General features: G+C 38.7%; 3 protein-coding genes across 3 annotated transcripts; all 3 read left to right on the top strand.

Annotated features, from left to right (window-relative positions):
- Positions 1-223: 223 nt before the first annotated feature.
- On the top strand, positions 224-4,118 carry LOC121940426 (uncharacterized). The gene is made up of 2 exons (XM_088070374.1): positions 224-512; positions 2,073-4,118. Exons 1-2 carry the CDS (start codon positions 347-349, stop codon positions 2,924-2,926), a joined length of 1,020 nt encoding a protein of 339 aa, XP_087926500.1. The 5' UTR covers positions 224-346; the 3' UTR covers positions 2,927-4,118.
- A 115-nt stretch (positions 4,119-4,233) lies between these two features.
- On the top strand, positions 4,234-9,492 carry LOC121938655 (uncharacterized). The gene is made up of 2 exons (XM_088070363.1): positions 4,234-5,123; positions 7,087-9,492. The coding sequence occupies exons 1-2, from the start codon at positions 4,883-4,885 to the stop codon at positions 8,340-8,342; spliced, it is 1,497 nt and encodes a 498-aa protein (XP_087926489.1). The 5' UTR covers positions 4,234-4,882; the 3' UTR covers positions 8,343-9,492.
- Positions 9,493-10,170: 678 nt separating this feature from the next.
- On the top strand, positions 10,171-19,248 carry LOC121954112 (uncharacterized). Its single transcript, XM_088071404.1, has 4 exons — positions 10,171-10,451; positions 11,523-12,547; positions 16,238-16,433; positions 16,580-19,248. Exons 1-4 carry the CDS (start codon positions 10,301-10,303, stop codon positions 17,650-17,652), a joined length of 2,445 nt encoding a protein of 814 aa, XP_087927530.1. The 5' UTR covers positions 10,171-10,300; the 3' UTR covers positions 17,653-19,248.
- Positions 19,249-19,475: the final 227 nt, after the last annotated feature.

The raw sequence follows: 19,475 nt of genomic DNA, 5'->3' as shown, positions 1-19,475 counted from the left end.
TAATCAGTGGGATCATGGCAGAATAAAACAATAAGTAAAAAAGATAAATTAGAAGCTAAAAATTAAATGAAAAAATTGAAATTATTAAATAAAATTAAAAGATGAGTTAAATATGATCAGCATGTGACATGCTGTGATCATCTCCTCTGTCTGTCTTTATCTTTATGCTGAATACATAAAAAGGCGAGCGGAAAGAACAAAAAGCTCACGTCCTCTGCCGGAACATTAACGCTGTGACGCATCGAACGGAAGTAAACAAACCAGTGCTAGCTGCGTTAGCCGTTAGCTCAGAGGCGTTTGTGGAGTTGTTGCAAAGATAAATATAAAACTTTTTTATTAAACTAAAATGTATTCGGTTGAGTATTTGAGAGAGTTTGTCAGTGAGAGACTAACTGCTGCTGCTGAAGAAATAATCGGAGTTTTTAAAAGAACCATCGTCGAGTACGAAGAGGAGCTCGGCCGGCAGCGCAGACTGCTGGATATGAAACCTGAACATGAGATTTACAGGACAGGTGAGTCAAAACTTTACAGCTCAGGTAATTCATCAGTACTTTATTTTCGTGTCTACACATTTACATCGTCTTACGTGGGATTATTTAGACACATTAACCAAAAACAAACCAAACATACCGTGATGTCAACTCATCCAACAGCACGAACACGAATATCACCCAAAAATTAACACAAATATCACCAGGCAAAAATAATAATAATCATAATAATAATAATAATGATAATAATGATAATAATAATAATAATAATAATAATCATAATCATCATCATCATCATCATCATCATCATCAGAAAGAAAGAAAGCACCTTTCAAACTAATCTCAATTCAAAGTGCTTTACATTTTCATTAAATAAACAAAAACAACATATAAAATAAGAAAACGAATGATTTTGATTAAATAGAATAACTGTGGTGGAAATTATTGTATTTTCATTTAAAGAAATGAAAAAATAAAAGAATGTTACAAAAGCAGATGTATTTTGTATATTTTAATGAAGTGATTTATTGTTGTTTTTTAAAGTTTAACAGAGTCAGTCTATTACAGCTGAGACACAGAAGATCATAACACTAATAATATTAATAACTATATTTATAGAGCACTTTATCACAATTCTCAAAGAAGCTTAATAGAGACAAAAAGTCAGTAAAACATACAGAACAAATAAAAACCATCAATAAAGCAAGACAGACGAGCATGAAAAGTGGAGAAATCAAGCATTAAAAGCAAAGATCTCATTCAGTCACATATGAATCATCTCAGACGCAGAGTGAGGAGACTCAGGGACGTTTGAGACAACGTGAACTGGGACATGTGTCTCATCGAGACGTCACACTGGTTTTAACAGACGACATCACATCACCCCAAATCCACTCCGCTCCGCTGGCTCCCCGTCTGTCTCTGAACTGATGTTAAGACTCGGGATTTTGGATTTTTGTACACCTTAATACATTTCTACATTTTTCATCCTGCACGTATTTGTGAATGTTGGTGGGTGGGAGGGAGCAATTTATAAAGCTGCAATTTTGCACAAATTTGAGATTTGTCTTGATTAGCTGGGGTGGGATACAGGGAAATGGATTTTTGTAAAATTTTATGAACTGATATTTTGTATTTTATTTCATTAAATTCTGTCATTTATGTACACAAACACACTTAGGTTCAAACACCCTTAGTACATTTATTTTATTATTATTATTTTTCCCATTTAATTTATGTTCTCTGCTATATCTTGTAAGCATGATTATTGTATTTTTTGGGAGGGGGGGGGGTGCATTTTCAGAAATAAAATAAAAGTTTCACAAATCTGAAAGTGGATTTCAGACAATGCTTAGGTGTATGATTTTAAACATCTACCATGATTTCACCACAGTAGGAGGCGCAAAAAGCCGAGAATCATCCTTAAGAATCCAAAATTATGTTTCCCTTAACTCTCCCCTTAACTCTCCCCTTAACTCTCCCCTTTACTGCTCAATGGGAAGCTAACTTCAGCGTCATAAATATTTTTGCATTTTTACTTCTCTACCATCAGTTACATGTTTTTGTTGTGTGTCCCTCCAGAGCTCCCACAGCAACACGTCTGTAAGGAGGAGGAGGTTCCTGCTGAGCAGCAGCTCTGTGTTCAGGAGAGGAGCTCCAGTCTGGACCGGGAGGAGCCAGAGCCTCCTCAGATTAAAGAGGAGCAGGAGGAGCTGTGCAGCAGTCAGCAGGGAGAGCAGCTCCTGCTGAAGCAGGAGGAGGATGATTTTATTTTGACTCCGTCTTATGAGGGAAGTGAGCTCAGTGAACCAGAACCAAACAGCGACCAGCTCTTCTGTCACCGCTCTGCTGTCGCTGAGATTCAAAATCAGACCGAAGGCGAGCAGGCAGACTCAGGATCAGAGCTGCAGAGACTTTATGAAAGCAACAATCACAGTGACACAGTTCACTACTCGACCACGTCAACGACTCACTGTGGTGCTCACGCGCGTAAAAAGTACTTTCAGTGTGACTTTTGTGGAAAAGTTTGTAATTTTAGGTCCCAGCTGTTGGCACACATGAGACAACACACGGGCGAGAAGCCGTTTATGTGCAAAACATGCGGGAAAGCTTTCAGGCGTAACGGCGACCTGAAAGTCCACGTGAGAATCCACACGGGCGAGAGGCCGTACGCGTGCAAGACCTGCGGGAAAAGCTTCTGTGAGATGTCCGCATTGTGCCGCCACAAGAAAACGCACACGGACGAGAAGCCACACTCGTGTCAGACGTGCGGGAGAGCGTTCAGACGCAACGATGACTTGGTCGTCCACTTGAGAACTCACTCAGGCGAGCGGCCGTACACCTGCCAAACGTGTGGGAGAGACTTCAGGTCCAGCAGTAACTTGAAAAGCCACATGAGGACGCGCACGTGTGAAAAACTGCATGTTTCTTTCTGAGAAATCCCAGTGAATGAGAGCGAGCTTCGTTTGGTTATTTCAACCAGCCAAATGTATTTTTATAGCTGATTATTTAATATTCTTTATATATTAGTATATATTATTAGTATTCTATATATGTTGTGTGTGTGTGTGTGTGTGTGTGTGTGTGTGTGTGTGGATAATTTTGCCTTGTTTCATGGTGTGTATGCAATCATGAAAAACCTGGAAAACTCAGAATTTTGCAAATAGCAATTTTCAGGCCTGGAAAAGATTTGAAAAATTAAATATACCCTCAAAGTTTTGGAAAGTTGCAACATTTTATTTCACAAACTTGCATAATAACACACGGTGTGTTTAAAGACCATCGAAAATGTGAAAATCCAGCGATAATTTTATACTGTTTTTACCGTTTCTGGCTGTGAGAAATTGTGTAATTTTTTTGATAAATTTTAAAAATAACAGAAAATGATTTAAGAGACTAAAAAAACATCACCAAAATTATATCTTTAAAAGTTGCAAAAAATATTTAAAGAACAAAAAATAGCCTTATTTTTCGAAGAAAACATGGCTCCCAAATCCACAGGCCCTCAGCTTTGGAAGGCATGTTTAAAAATAAACAAATAAATAAAAATTGGCAGTAAAATAAAATTTTAGACAAAATAAAAAAATCTCAAGAAAACTTGAAAAAAATACCAGAATGTTTCCCCCAAATGTTATCTTTAAACATCAATAAATTTTATAAAATTTAAAAAAAAAAAAAAAAGCCAAGCTGGGATTTTGGATTTTATATTATCCTCATTTTCCTCCTGGAGTTTCAAAACCTGCAAAATGTGTAAAACATACGGACACATATGGATGAGAAATGGGTGTATATATGATTTATTATTATACTTTGCAAAAGAATTCAATAAAAATTTGATCACAGCAAAATAAATATTCAGTTCTCATCGTGTTCTATTTTTAAAACATTATATATATTTCAGAAAAGTATTATGTAGTCATGAAAAATAATCAATAAGGAGTATCGATGGTCGTTTCAGAGAATGTTTGGTCTTGAAAATCTGACTCAAAATCATGAAAATTTATTGGTAAAAATGTGTATGAACCCTGGATGAAATACATTTCTGAAAATATAAGAAAGCTTGAAAATATAATATAATTTGCTGTTAACAAGGTTGAAAATGAAATAAAACCTAATCATGTAACAAAATGTCCTGACTCATATTATTACATTTTATATCTTGCCATCTGTTGTAAATTTTAGATTCAGCAGCCTGGAGTTTATATTTCCAAAAAGTCAAATCAGTTTCAAAATGTTGTGTTTACAGCGAGTTACACAACAGGTCCTATAGTTAGTTTAATCCTTTGAAAACTGGAGCGACGTCACTTTTCTTCAGATGCCTTTAACAAGAATTTAAAAACATGGAAAAAAGGTTATTAGGAACTTGGTAAGAAATGTTCTGCAAATTGCAAGTATATTTAGATAACTGCTTAAAATAAAAATTAGAAAAAAAATATTTATAATTATCAGAATTACATATTTGAAATTATGTTGCAACATTATTATAATTCTTAAGCACTTTTTCCAGGTTATGTCTTTTTTATGGTTTATTTTAGCTCTCGTTTTAAATTTCATTTTCAGGTCCTTTTTTTGGTACTTTTTAGTAATTTCATGCTATTTTGGGGGCTCATTACTTCTTTCGTTTCTCACTGTTTTTATGTTTGTTTTGAAATGTTTTGTTTTGTTTTGTTGTTACAAATTGGGTTGGGTTTTTGGGCATTTGTTTGTTTTTTGTTTTTCAGTGCAATTTGCTCGATTTGAAAGGGTTAAAGAGAATAAAATAATAATCTGTGCAGTTTCTGCTGAAGAGTTTTACCAACAATCGGCAGCGGAACAAAAAAACAGAAACGTTCCACCGTCGGACTTTTTCAGTGTAACATCCAGCGGAAGTAAACAAACCGCAGGCTCGTTCAATGCGGGAACTTAAAGGACGTTTATCCGTCGATAAAACATCGCGCCGCCGTCATTTTAACTCAGCAACAATGTCTTCAGTCGACTATTTGAGGGAGTTTGTCAACGAGCGACTAACCGCCGCCGCGGAGGAAATATTCGTCGTTTTTAGGAAAACCATCGCGGAGTTTGAGGAGGAGCTCGAGCGTCAGCGCAGACTGATGGACGCCGACTGGAAACCCGAAATCAAGCTGCAGAGGATCGGTCTGTAACACCTCTCATACACACAGACATGCAGACATGCATCTGGTTTTAACGTGTTTTATTTTTATTTTTCTGTTTGCGTGTTTTTTACAGCATCCGGTTAGCTGTCTGCAAGCCCACCTTCAGATTTTGGAAACCTTTAAGTTACCTGTAAAATTATCAATCGTTATTATTATTATTATTATCATTATTATTATTATTATTATTTTTAGCCACATTAAAAAAAGGCCTACCAAAACATCAATATCAACATCTAAGTGGAGTCTGTATTCAGAGTATTTTCGCAGCTTTGGCACCACAGCATGAAGTCTGCTGTTTCATGGAAATCAGCACTAAACAAAGTGACTTTATTTAATTTGAATAAGACCTGCATTTAGTTTGTAACAAGATTTTACAGTAATATTCAGTAACAAGAACAATAATGATAACAGCAGTTACTCAGAGACAAATAATTGGAGAGACAGCAAGCTCAATTTGCGGCAGCGGCACCTAACTGTGGCACCTCGTGTGGCACCCCCAGATGCCGCAGCTAGGTGCCGCTAGCAGTCGCAGCAGATGCCACTGGTTGCCGAGACGTGCCGGGAGGTGCCAGGAGGTGCCAGTGCTTGTGCCGCGGTTTGGCGGTTTTTAATATAGCCTACTCACAAAATTAATATATTACAAGGTGACAAATTATCTGCAGCAGCGGAAAAATCCGCCGAAAAGGGGACACGAGGATGATATCAGCTTCCTCTCATCTCACTGTCTCTCCGCTGTGTGTGTGTGTGTGCGCGCGCGCGCGTGTGTGCGCGCTGACAGCCTGTGAATACTGGATCTGAAGACAGAATCACTATGACGTGGCTACCTCCTGGCAAGCAGTGGCACAAGCACTGGCACCTCCTGGCACCTCCCGGCACGTCTCGGCAACCAGTGGCATCTGCTGCGACTGCTAGCGGCACCTAGCTGCGGCATCTGGGGGTGCCACAAGAGGTGCCACAGTTAGGTGCCGCTGCCGCAAGTTGAGCCAGCCCCTGCTGAATAATTGTCTAAATGTGCAGCTTCAGAGAGACGATGCAGATTCTGCTAAAGTCCCCTGATTCATCTGGACACTTACAGAGGACATTAACCCATTACTGCACAAGCAAAGACATGAACCTGCAGCAGACAGCGTAGGACAATGAGACAGAGAGTGGAGTGGACACCAGCGGAGACACCGGCAGAGACATCAGTGGAGAATGAGCATCAGTATCTCGTCCCCGACTTTCTCTTTCAGTCCGCAGCGCCGTCAGGTCTCACGGTGCAGGCTGGTCAGCAGGTCAATGATGAGCAACAACAGGGGCGCTGAGTTTATGATTGAAGAAAGGGCGCTAAGGGGCGCAGCAAATCATCATATTTGAGGGGGGGGTTGACAACCAGCAGCGCACCTCCTCTATCGCCTATGCTAAGGGCCGGGCCTGAATAGAAATATGAACTCCTGCATGGTGATGTTGAGCGCGCCGGTCCAGATTTGACCCGTTAACTTGGTATACATGTAAAAAATGCAGTACAATAATATTTTTTGCATTTTCAATAATAGAATAAAGATGGCACAAATCTGAAATTGTGTTTTAAATAATCTTTAGCCTCTCTGGGATAATCTGGTTCAGATTTAACCTGATCTGGACCTGGTTCAGTGTGGTCCACAAGTGAAAAATGCAGTGGAATAATTTGGGGGGGGGTGCATTTTCAGAAATAAAATAAAAGTTTCACAAATCTGAAAGTGGATTTCAGAGAATGCTTAGGTGTATGATTTTAAACATCTACCATGATTTCATCACAGTAGGAGGCGCAAAAAGCCGAGAATCATCCTTAAGAATCCAAAATTACGTTTCCCTTAACTCTCCCCTTTACTGCTCAATGGGAAGCTAACTTCAGCGTCATGAGTATTTTTGCATTTTTACTTCTCTACCATCAGTTACATGTTTTTGTTGTTGTGTCCCTCCAGAGCTCCCACAGCAACATGTCTGTAAGGAGGAGGAGGTTCCTGCTGAGCAGCAGCTCTGTATTCAGGGGAGGAGCTCCAGTCTGGACCAGGAGGAGCCAGAACCTCCTCAGATTAAAGAGGAGCAGGAGGAGCTGTGCAGCAGTCAGCAGGGAGAGCAGCTCCTGCTGAAGCAGGAGGAGGATGATTTTATTTTGACTCGTGCTCATGAGGGAAGTGAGCTCAGTGAAGATCAGACCGTGAGCTTAAATCCTGCTGTGAGTGCAGCAGAGACGGACTCTGAAGTCAACATAGCGGTTATATCCTACGTGATACCAGAAGCAAACGGTGACCTCCGGCTCCTCTCTGACAGCTCTCATGTAGCCGAGAGACAAAATCAGACAGGAGGCGAACATGAAGACTCAAGTAGAAGTGCAGAGCTGCAAAGACATCACGAGAGCAGCAGTCACAGCGACAGTTTGTACTCAGCTGAAGGTAACTCTCTCACGGGGGAAAAGTCTTATAAATGCGGCACGTGTGGTAAAGTTTTTAAATATAAGTCCAAACTGCAGGTGCACTGGAGAGTCCACACAGGCGAGAAGCCGTACTCTTGTGAAATATGTGCAAAAGATTTCCGATATAATAATCACTTGATAGACCACATGAAAACACACACGGGTGAGAAGCCGTATTCTTGCGAAATATGCGGGAAAGACTTCCTCCACAGTAATCGCCTGAAAGTCCACATGAGAGTCCACACAGGCGAGAAGCCGTTTTCTTGCGATGTCTGCGGGAAAGGCTTCATTGAGAAATCCCTTTTGAACGCTCACATGAGGATCCACACGGGTGTGAAGCGGCATTCCTGCGAAACATGCGGGAAACAGTTCCGGTACAATAACAGCTTGTTGGCCCACATGAGGATCCACACAGGAGAGAAGCCGTTTACGTGCAAAACGTGCGGGCGAGCTTTCAGACAGAACAGCGACCTGACGGTCCACATGAGGATCCACTCGGGAGAGAAGCCGTTTTTGTGCAAAACGTGCGGGAAAACTTTCAGACATAACAGTCAGCTGACGGTCCACGTGAGAATCCACACAGGAGAGAAGCCGTACATTTGTAAGGTGTGCGGGAAAAGACTCCGTGACATGTCCACGCTGACGAAGCATGTCAGAACTCACACAGGCGAGAAGCCGTATACCTGTGAGACCTGTGGGAAAGCGTTTATACAGAACAGTGACCTGAAATCACACACGAGAATCCACACAGGCGAGAAGACCTAATTTTGCAAGATGTGCCAAATCTGAGACTCTGTAATCGTTTAAAACCTGAGCAGTTTGATTTGACTTCTTTCAAAAACACGGAAGAGAAGGCAATGAGCAACTTGACAAAATGTGGCCTGAACAACTGCAAAAGATTTGTTAAAAAAAAAGTTACATGGAAAGCACCTGAAAAAAAGGCACAAAAAAAATAAAAAAGACAAAAAGTGATGAAGGAAGTATTTATTTTAAAATTATAATTCTAAATTTAGTTTCAGGATATTTTCCTAATTTCTTGGGCTGTATCTATACTTTTTGTAAATAACCCTCCTCTTTTTTTAAAAAACTAATTTTTTTTGGGGGGGGGGGGGGTTAACCTTTTTCTAATTTCTTGCAATTTTTGGGACATTTCTCTCCCAGTTGGTCATTGCCTTTTTTTCGTGTTTTTCCAAATAAATTAAAACAATTTGCTCAGGTTTCAAAAGGCCAAATAGCTCGTGAAGGCGTCTGAACGTAGCACAAGAAAACTGATCTCGATCCAGGTGTCAAAGAGTTAAATCAGTGATGCTCAACTTGCGGCCCTTGGGCCAGATCTGGCCCTCGATGCGGTGCCAGGTGGCCTGCCAACCATTTTCTAATTCACAGTGAAAATAAAACGATTCACATCAGGATGTTTTTGTCCTTTGAGCGTAAATAAGGTTCCTGGCTGCATTAACCCTTCGAAACCTGAGCAAATTTGCTTGATTTATTTTAAAATCATGGAAATGATTTTTTCCCTGAAATATTTCAAACCGACCTGCTCTCTAAAAATGCTGAAATGTGCCGCAGCTTTAATCTCACCGACAATCACACATTTCCTGCGAGTATTTCACAATAAAAGTCCAATCATATTTTACCAGTTAAATGCTTTTGATGTGAAGCCGCAGCAGGAGGAAAATGTTCAGTTTGCGTTAGCAGTAACTTGTATTATGTTATTTGTACTTTCCTGAACAGAAAAAAATGTGTGAATTATGATAAAATACTTTGAGTTTTTTTGTGCATTTGAAATACTGAAAACACATTTTACGTTATTTCATTTTAATGTTATGTTCTTTAAATCCTTTTTTCTTCAAGTGAAATGGACGCTTCATTTTCATGTTTGTTATGAAGAAATAAATGTAATAATTCTCAGAAATCTGATTTTCTTTTTATTACCAGCATTTATTTGTGCTTTAATTTATAATACCTGATAACACTTAATATCATAAAATTACTTTTGATACTTAAGTACAGCAAATAGATACTTCAAGACATTTACTCAACTAATATTCTAATAGGTTATTTTAACTTCTACCAAAGTCATTTTCTGGAAAAATATCTTTACTTTTACTCAAGTACGGCTTTCAGGTATTTCATCCTCTGGAAGTGGGTCTGTATCAAACAGTGTAATAATAAAATACAATATTGCTGCTGTAAAAACATGTTTATTATAATTCAAAACAGGAGCAGATACCTCACTCTCATTTCAACAACAAATTATGATTTAACATTTTGGAGAATACTGTTTTCTGAGCTGAGATTGAAACTTTCGAACATTTATTTAATGCAAATAATTACAAAAAGCTCTAAAATTCATTTTGGGGGTGGGAGGTTTTACATATATATATAATTTTTAACAAGTTTTATGCTTAGTTTGTAAGTTTGTAATTTGTACTATTTGTATATCAACTTGATGTAATGGCCAGAATTTGTTTCTGAATAAAGGTTAAAATATATATATATATATATATTTATATAAATAAAATTAGAATTTAAAAAAAAAATGTTGATGGGCGGAAACAAAAAAAGCTCGATTCCACTTCCGGAACTTAATCAATGTGACATCCAGCGGAAGTAAACAAAACAGGTGCTAGCTGCGTTAGCTGCGTTAGCTCTGATGAATCAACCTCAACAATTAGTGACGTTGTTACGTTATTTAATATTTAACTTATAATTCGGCAACAATGTCTTCAGTGGAGTATTTGAGAGAGTTTGTCAGTGAGAGACTAACTGCTGCTGCTGAAGAAATATTCCGAGTTTTTAAGAAAACCATCGTCGAGTACGAAGAAGAGCTCGAGCGTCAGCGCAGACTGCTGGATATGAAACCAGAGACACGTGAGTGACAGTAAACTACAGAAATGAGTAAAAACCGCTGAGACGTTTAGTCAAACGTGAATAAAATAACAATACAGTGATGTGTAAATCCCTTTTGGTCGACACTGAATGAAAAACAGCAGAGAGACAAAATATTTGATGTTCAAACGGATCAAATTTATTGTGTGTGTGTGTGTGTGTGTGTGTGTGTGTATTTGTTAATTTTTTGGTAATTTCACGTTCAGGCATACTTATATTTATAATGTATTTTACTCACTTGCCTTATGTTCTTATGTGCTGTCCATTGTGGATGCTGGTGTCTTGTGTCTTTTGTTTTCTATGCTCTGATGCGAGAAATTCTCTTAGAGGCAATAAAGGTTTAAATAAAAAATAAAGCCAATTTGCTCATGTTTCAGATTAGGAAGCACAAAATACAGCAGTGCAGACACCAGACTGTTGAGCAGGTGAAGTCGTGTATTGAGCCAGAATGGCAAATTATTTAACTTTCTGAACTTTAAACAGTTAGTGTCCTCAGTTCCCAAACACTTGCTGAGTGTTGTTAAAAGGAAAATGTCACGCAGTGGTAAACACGCTCCTGTCCCAACACGTTTGCAGGGATCGTATTCAGGATGAGTTTATGTTTCCAAAAAATAAGAAGTTGTTCAGTTTGAATTATCTATATATTATTTAATTAATAATATTATTATAGAATATCTTCGTACTTTATTCTGTTACATGTAGTTTTTTTTAAGATTTACACAATGTCCCATTTGTTTTGAAATTTGTGTGTGTTTGTAATATAAATAAATATATAGGTAAAAACGTGCTGTGAGGGCTGCTTTTTCATTTCCTCCTCCCACCTACGCACAAGACCATTAAAATATTAGATATTAGGACATTTCTGGGATTAAAAGATATTTCTATGATTTCAGGATGTTCCTGGGATTTTGGGACATTTCTAGGATTTTAGGACTTTAGGTTCTTAGCTGGGACCTCTGTTGGGGCAAAGCAAAACAGATATATATATATGCATTTTCTTCTTTCTTCTTCATCACAGTAGTTTCTTCTCCCTTTTGTTGTGTGTCCCTCCAGACCTCCCTCACCAACATGCCTGCAGGGAGGAGGTTCCTGCTGACCACATTAAGGAGGAGCAGGAGGAGCTGTGCTCCAGTCAGCAGGGAGAGCAGCTCATAGTGAAGCAGGAGGAGGATGCCTTTATGTTGATTTCTCCTTATGAGGAAAGTGAGCGCTGTGAAGATGAGGACGCTCTCAGTGACGCAGACAACGAGTCTGAAGTCAAAATACGAGTTATAAACTCTGAGATATCAGAAGCAAACAGCGGCCACCAGCTCCTCTCTGACAGCTCTCCTGTAGCTGAGAGACAAAATCAGACAGGAGGCGAGTGTGGAGACAAACAATCAACGAGAAATAAAGAGCTTCAAAGACTTCATGAAAACAATATTCACAGTGACGATATATACGACTCTACCACGTCAGACAGTCACTGTGATACTCACACAGGTAAAAAGTCTTTCAAATGTGGCACATGTGGGAAAGTTTTCAAGTTTAAGTCCCAATTGTTTGTCCACATGAGAGTCCACACAGGGGAGAAGCCGTATTCCTGTAACGTCTGTGGAAAAAAGTTCAGTGATAAATCAGTCGTGAACACTCACGAAAAAATCCACACGGGCGAGAAGCCGTTTACGTGCAAAACTTGTGGGAAAGAGTTCCTTTATTACAGCGGCTTGCTGTATCATATAAAAACCCACACAGGTGAGAAGCCACACGCGTGTGAAACATGCGGGAAGGCTTTCAGGTCGAGCAGTAACTTGAAAGTCCACATGCGAATCCACACGGGTGAGAAGCCGTACGTCTGCAAGGTCTGCGGGTTAAGTTTCTGTGACATGTCCACTCTGACGAGGCACGAAAGAGTCCACACCGGCGAGAAACCACATGCTTGTGATGTCTGCGGGCAAAGATTTAGTCAGATATCAGTACTGCAGGCTCATTTAAGAATCCACACGGGCGAGAAGCCGTTCACGTGCACAACATGTGGGAAAGCTTTCGGACGTAAAGGTCAGCTGACAGTCCACATGAGAACCCACACAGGCGAGAAACCTTAATTTAGCAAGATCTGCTGGAGAAGATGCTTTAATGCAGGGATCCTCAACTTACAGCCAGGGGGCCAAATCTGGCCCCTGACAGGTGCAGGGTGGCCCCCCAATCATTTTCTAACTCACAATAAAAATAAAGTGATTCACACTGGGAATTGTTTTTGTACTTTTAGTGTACATAAGGTGCCAGAGTGCATAAAACAGCATCAAAATAGAGCTCATTTATCAAAAAGTGTGAATGGAGGATCCTCCGAACCCCAGACAGAGGACTTAGCTAAGCCCCTAATGTCCTAAAATCATGGAGATGTCTTCCAATCCTTGAAAAGTCCTAAATCAGAGAAATGTCTTAAAATCTGAGATACTTCTTAAAATCCCAAAAATATCCTAAAATCCGAGAAACACCCTAAAAACCTAGAAACATCTTAAAATCCTAAAAACATCCTGAAATCATAGAAATATCTTTTAAACCACGAGATGTCCTAAAATGTGCGAAATGTCCTGAAAATCTGAGAAATGTCTGAAAATACAAGAAGCATCCTAAAATCCCACAAACATCCTAAATTTCTAGAAATGTCATAAAATCCTAGAAATATTCTAAAATCTTAGAAACTTTCTTAAATCCTAGGAACACCGTAACATCCTAAAAACGTACTGAAATCATAGAAATATCTTTTAATCTGAGAAATGTCCGAAGCTCCGAGAAACATCCTAAAATCATAGAAACGACCTAAAGTCCTAGAAATGTGCTAAAACATCCTAGAAATGTCCTATAATCCTAGAAATGTCCCAAAGTCCTAGAAATGTCCTAAAGTCTTAGAAATGTCCTTAAAATCCTAGAAATGTCCTAAAATCATTAAAACATCCTAAAGTCTTAGAAATGTCCTAAATCCTAGAAATGTCCTAAAGTTGTAGAAATGTCCAAAAAAATCTAGAAATGTTCTAAAATTCTCAAAACGTCCGAAAATCCTAGAAATGTCCTAAAGTCCTAGAAATGTCCTAAAAAAAACCTTAGAAATGTCCTAAAATCATAGAAACATGTATGGGGCTGCACCGATTGGCCCCCGGCCTCCTGTCATTTTGCATAAGTGGCCCCTAAAGCGAGTTGAGAGTCTCTGCTTTAATGTGTCTCCGTTTTAAAGGAATATAAGTTTGCATATCTGCTAAAACCACAGTTGGTCTGTTTATTGGTGGTCCGGTCTGCTGGGTTTTGTCCGGAGCGATTTCTGCTGTTTCTGGTTAATCAGTTATTGTCTTACACTTTATCGAAAAGATGGATCTCTGTAGAGATCGTTTGTATAATGCTCTCAGACATTTAAACAAACTCTTTTAGTGGTCGTTTGTTGACGGCGCACAAAAACCCAGAGTGGTTACATTGCAGCCTGTTTTGCTGCGGCTGCCTCAGCTCTCTCACTCAGTGCTGGACCAGTTTAAAGGACTGTTGTCCCCGTTAAAAACAACATTTAAAAACAAAAACACGGGACAGTATGGTCCATATTGAACAAACGTGTGCAGTGAAGAAATGTATATCTTGTGTACAACATGGCCTCGACTGCATGCAAATTCTACACACATATGAAATCTTAAACACTTGAAGTGAATAAAAAAAGATCCGTTTTGATTTTCTTTGTTTTTATTTTACATTTGTTTCACTTCACGACCTTTCACAGGCAAATGTTGCACTTTTTAGGCCAGATATAATAACTTTGCTAATTAAGAGTTAGAAACTTAACGTGAGCTTATTAAATATGACGCCTTGTTAAACTTTCCGTCAGTTTGTGCTCAACTAGCTGAAACAAACATGCTATTTAAATACCATAGCTGATGTAGTCAAAACGTGTACTCTTGGACAATCTTCATTTTGATGAATAATAAATAAACTCAATGAGCCGCAGCTGATCTTTTATGAATATGTAGGTTTAATGACAACACAAATCAGGCCCGAGAAGCTCTTGGTGCAGTCCGTACACGAGCAAAAACACACCGAAAACTAAAAGTAACAGAACAATGATTCACCTTCGCAGAGAGGCGTTCACACGTCATTCGGCTGTGTGTGACTCTGGAGTCTAAACATGCACAAGGTCTTCAGGTTGCAGATGTAATCATTTCTACGGCGGTCACAGTGACCTTGCATACCTCTCATTCTTGTGAAAGTAATATCTCAAGAGCGCTGCGAGGGAGTTTCTGCAAACATGACACAAACATCCATTTGGACTCAAGACCGAACTGATTAAAATCTGGCGGTTGAAGGTCGTTCTGACCTCGTAAAACATGTTTCTGTCAGTAACTCATTTTCCATCCAAGCTTTTCCACTTCCCATTTTAGGTTTCATATTTGCTGTTTCTCTTTTCTTACTTACATTACCATTTTCATTTCCATCTTCACAGTTTGACATTTCATTTGGAGCTTTTCTATTTAAGCTTTTGAATTTGAAATTTCACATTTTTATTGTAACTTTTTTTGACATTTTCAAATTATACATTCACATTTTAAAATAGCTGTTTCAATTTATTTATTATATTTTCAGTTAAATTGTTGCCTGATTATTCCTACTAGTGAAGTAAAATAATAATCTTTTTAATTTTGTCTCTTTTAATTTTCTATTTGTTTTTTTTAAATATATGTATTTGCAAAGATTTGTTTTTATTAACAAATTCTCAGATTACAGTGCAAATTACAGCTCCAAAAATGTGTCAGGTTTCCACTCATCCATTTGATATTATTTTAAAAATATTATTTATTTATTTATATTTTTATTTTATTTATATTTTAATTTATTTATTTTATTTATATTTTAATTTATTTATTTTATTCTATTGTTTGCAAGGATTTGTTTTTATTAACAGATTCTCAAATTACAGTTCAATTGCAGTTCCAAAAATGTGTCAGGTTTCCATTTGTGCATTTGCATTTTATTTATTTATTTGAATTTATTAATTTATTTTTTGCAAAGATTTGTTTTTATTAAAAAATGCTCAAATAACAGTTTGATTGCAGTTCCAAAAATGTGTCAGGTTTCCATCCATGCATTTGATATTATTTTAAGAAATAACTTTTTATTTATTCATGTATTTATTTTTACTATTTATTTATTTTATTTTTTGCAAAAAAAATATTAGCAAATGCTTAAATTCCAGTGCAATTACTGTTCCAAAATGTGTCAGGTTTCCATCCGTGCATTTGATATTAGTTTAAGAAATAACTTTTTATTTATTAATTTATTTATTTTTACCATTTATTTATTTATTTTATTTTTTGCAAAAAAATATTAACAAATGCTTAAATTCCAGTGCAATTACAGTTCCAAAATGTGTCAGGTTTCCATCCGTGCATTTGATATTATTTTAAGAAATAACTTTTTATTTATTCATTTATCCATTTTTACTATTTGTTTATTTATTTATTTATTTATTTATTTTTGCAAAAAAAAAAAAATAAAAATTATTACCAAATGCACAAATTCCAGTGCAATTACAGTTCCAAACTATGTCAGGTTTCCATCCGTGCATTTGATATTTCTTTATATTTTAACTCTGACCAAAAACATCCTCTGAGCGGAGGACTAGTTTATGCGCGGAAGGAATGAGCGGCTCAGTCGGGACTTTATCAGTGAGACACATCCAACGGAAGGAGTCCATTCAGTCGCTAGCTGCGTTAGCCGTTAGCTCGGTGGACTTTGCTGGGACATGACGGTGTAATTGTTGCGTAGATCAACATCAGGCAAAAATGTCTTCAGTTGAGCATTTGAGGGTGTTTGTCAACCAGCGACTCACAGCTGCTGCGGAAGAAATCTTCGGAGTTTTTAAAAGAACCATCGTCGAGTACGAAGAAGTGATCGACCGTCAGCGCAGACTGCTGGACGTCGTTTGGAAACCCGGAGCACAAAAAATAGGTGCGTAAATCTTAATAAAGTCAATAACAAATAATGCTTTGATTTGCTTTATATGTTTAAAGCCAAATATTTAAGTATGTGTTGGTGTTATTTTGGTAGCATCTGTGCATTTTCTTCTGTAAAATCACAGTCCTTTTGTTCTCCAGACCTCCCACACCAACATGCCCGCAGGCAGGAGGAGGTTCCTGCTGACCAGCAGCTCTGTGTTCAGGAGAGGAGCTCCAGTCTGGACCAGGAGGAGCCGGAGCCTCCGCAGATTAAGGAGGAGCAGGAGGAGCTGTGCACCAGCCAGCAGGGAGAGCAGCTCATAGTGAAGCAGGAGGAGGATGACTCTGTTTTGATTCCTCCTTATGAGGAAAGTGAGCACTGTGAAGATCCTGAGGACGCGCTCAGCGAGTCTGACATACCAGTGATCACCTATGTGATCCCCGAACCAAACCCTGACCACCAGCTGCTCGCCCACAACTCTCACCTGAGCCAGAATCACCCAGGAGGAGAGCACAGAGACGCCGCTAGAAACGCAGAGCTGCAGAGACACCTCGAGAGTCACAGCAACAACGTGTACAACTCGACCCCGTCAGAGCTTCTGGGTAATTCTGTCGAAAAGTCATTCAAATGTGACACCTGTGGGAAAGCTTTCAAGTTTAAGTCCCAGTTGAATATTCACCTGAGAATCCACACAGGTGAGCGACCGTTCACGTGCAAAACATGTGGGAAAGACTTCCGGTACAACAGTCACCTGAGGGTCCACATGACGACGCACACGGGTGAGAACCCATTTACATGCAAAATATGCGGAAAAGATTTCCGATATAACAGCCACCTGATTGTCCACATGACGACGCACACAGGTGAGAAGCCGTATTCTTGTGAAATATGCGGACGAGATTTCAGACACAGCAATCGCCTGATGGTGCACATGAGGATGCACAGAGGCGAGAAGCCGTACCTCTGCAAGTTCTGCGGGAACAGATTCTACGAGATGTCCGCGCTGAAAAGGCACATCAGAGTCCACACGGGCGAGAAGCCGTTTACCTGCATGACCTGCGGAAAAGCTTTCGGACGCAAAGCTCAGCTGACGGCCCACATGGCAATCCACACGGGAGAAGAGGGAACTTTCCAAAACGAGGCAACTTTGCGAAATGAGGCAGCTGTACGAAATGAGGCGACTTTGCGAAACGATGCAACTTTGCACGATGTGCAGAAACTGAGCTTTTGACGTGTTGGCAAAGCATCAAAGATCTCGAACAGGCAAAGTGGCCTTGTGTTTGTGAAATATTTGGGAGACGATTCAGTTCTGGTTCGTGGTCAAAACTAGGGGTCGCCCGACTGATTATCGGGCCGATATTCAGCATTTTGTGAATGATCTGTATCAGCATTTTATTTAAATGATGGCAGATAACATTCATTTAAAAACTGCAGAGTGTCAGCATGAGAGTAAGGTTTGCTTTGTAAAACCTCAGGGAGCTATTTTTAGTTCATTTTTTATTTAAAATTTAACTTGACTTTAAAAAAAAAAGAAGTTGCTGCGAACTTGCTGTTTATGATGTTGAAAGTTCAGATTTGATTAAACATTTGCTAAAGGCGTTTAAAGTTTTGCGTTGGAGTTAGTTATATTCCAAATTCTAAATATTGACAAAGATTTTCATTTTTACTGTAAATGCATATCGGTTCCAAATATTGAGCAGTCTCATTAACTACTAATAATCGGCATCGGCTCTGAAACATCGATATGGGTCGACCCCTAGTCAAAACACACAGGAACTCTCCGAATTTGAGAGCCACATAATTGTAGCAGTTGTAGGAAAAGTTTTACCCAAATCACAAACTTTAAAGAAAACCTGAGAAAGAATAAACGTTAGAAACCATCGAGCTGAGAGGTCGAAGTACTGGTAGTATTTTAAAGAAATGCCATCAAGTTTTGTTAAATACATTTTATCATTATCATTTATACTCAAAAACTGTTGGCAATAGTATGTCATTGAAACACTTATGATCTCCTGTAACAAAAAAGTTTTGCGCAGTAACGAAACCCCCCACGTTTGACCGGAGCGCCTCCTCCCGGGAATGTGAAGGAAAGTCCAGAAAACGGGCGCGGCTGGGAGGGGGCTGAGACAAAATTACTATTACTCACTATGCATATTTATACACACAGTATGAAGAGATTTTATACTTTGCACTCTCATGTCAAGAGTTGGACCTGAATCATTTAAAAACACTATCAAATACCCATAATGTAGTGCTTTTCAACTGGGGGAAAAAAGTGTTTTTTGGGTTTAGTTACTCTTTGAATTAATCTTTTTTTATATGCAATTTTTATACACCTCCTCAGTTACATGAGTTAAATTGTTTTTGTAGTATTTCTTTCCCTTTAAATGTATATGTGATATAAGTTTTATACCTCCGTGCAAGGAGAAGCTGTGGCATTATGTTTTCGGGTTGTCTTTCCATGTCATTTTTTTGAATGTAAGATCTCTAGAACGCCTTGAGGAAATTTCCTTAGATTGGGAACAAATGTCTTCTTGGACTCAAACATGAACTGATTAGATTAGTTGATTAAAGGTTAAGGTCATGATGACCATGTGAAGGTCTCATCTTCTTGGTTGTGATATCACAAGAAGCCTTGATATGAGGGAATTTCTTCAAATTGGGCTCAAACCACCACTTTGACTCAGTGATGAACTATTTAGATTTTGATGATCAAGGGTCAAGGTGACATTGATCTTGTGTCCATCTGATTCTCATGAACATATCTCAAAGAGGCCTTGAGGAAAGGTCCTCAAATTTGGCAAAATGTCCACATGGACCCATTGATGAACTGATATATATATTTTTTTGTGAACAAAGATCAAGGTCACTATATCCTTGCATCCGTCTCATCTTGAACACAACATCTCAAAGGGGCCTTGAGGGAATTTCCTTAACTTTGGCACTGATGTCCACTTGGACTCAAGGATGAACTGATTAGATTTTTGGTAATTAGAGGCTAAGGTCACCGTCATCTTGCGTCCGTCTCATTCTTTTGAACATGATATCTTGAAA

This window comes from Plectropomus leopardus, chromosome 2 (genome assembly GCF_026936395.1).
Source record: "Plectropomus leopardus strain MGB_pleo_1.0 chromosome 2, ASM2693639v1, whole genome shotgun sequence".
Lineage (NCBI taxonomy): Eukaryota > Metazoa > Chordata > Actinopteri > Perciformes > Serranidae > Plectropomus > Plectropomus leopardus.
Note: the sequence above shows the minus strand (reverse complement) of the source record. Positions and strands in the feature narration are given on the sequence as shown.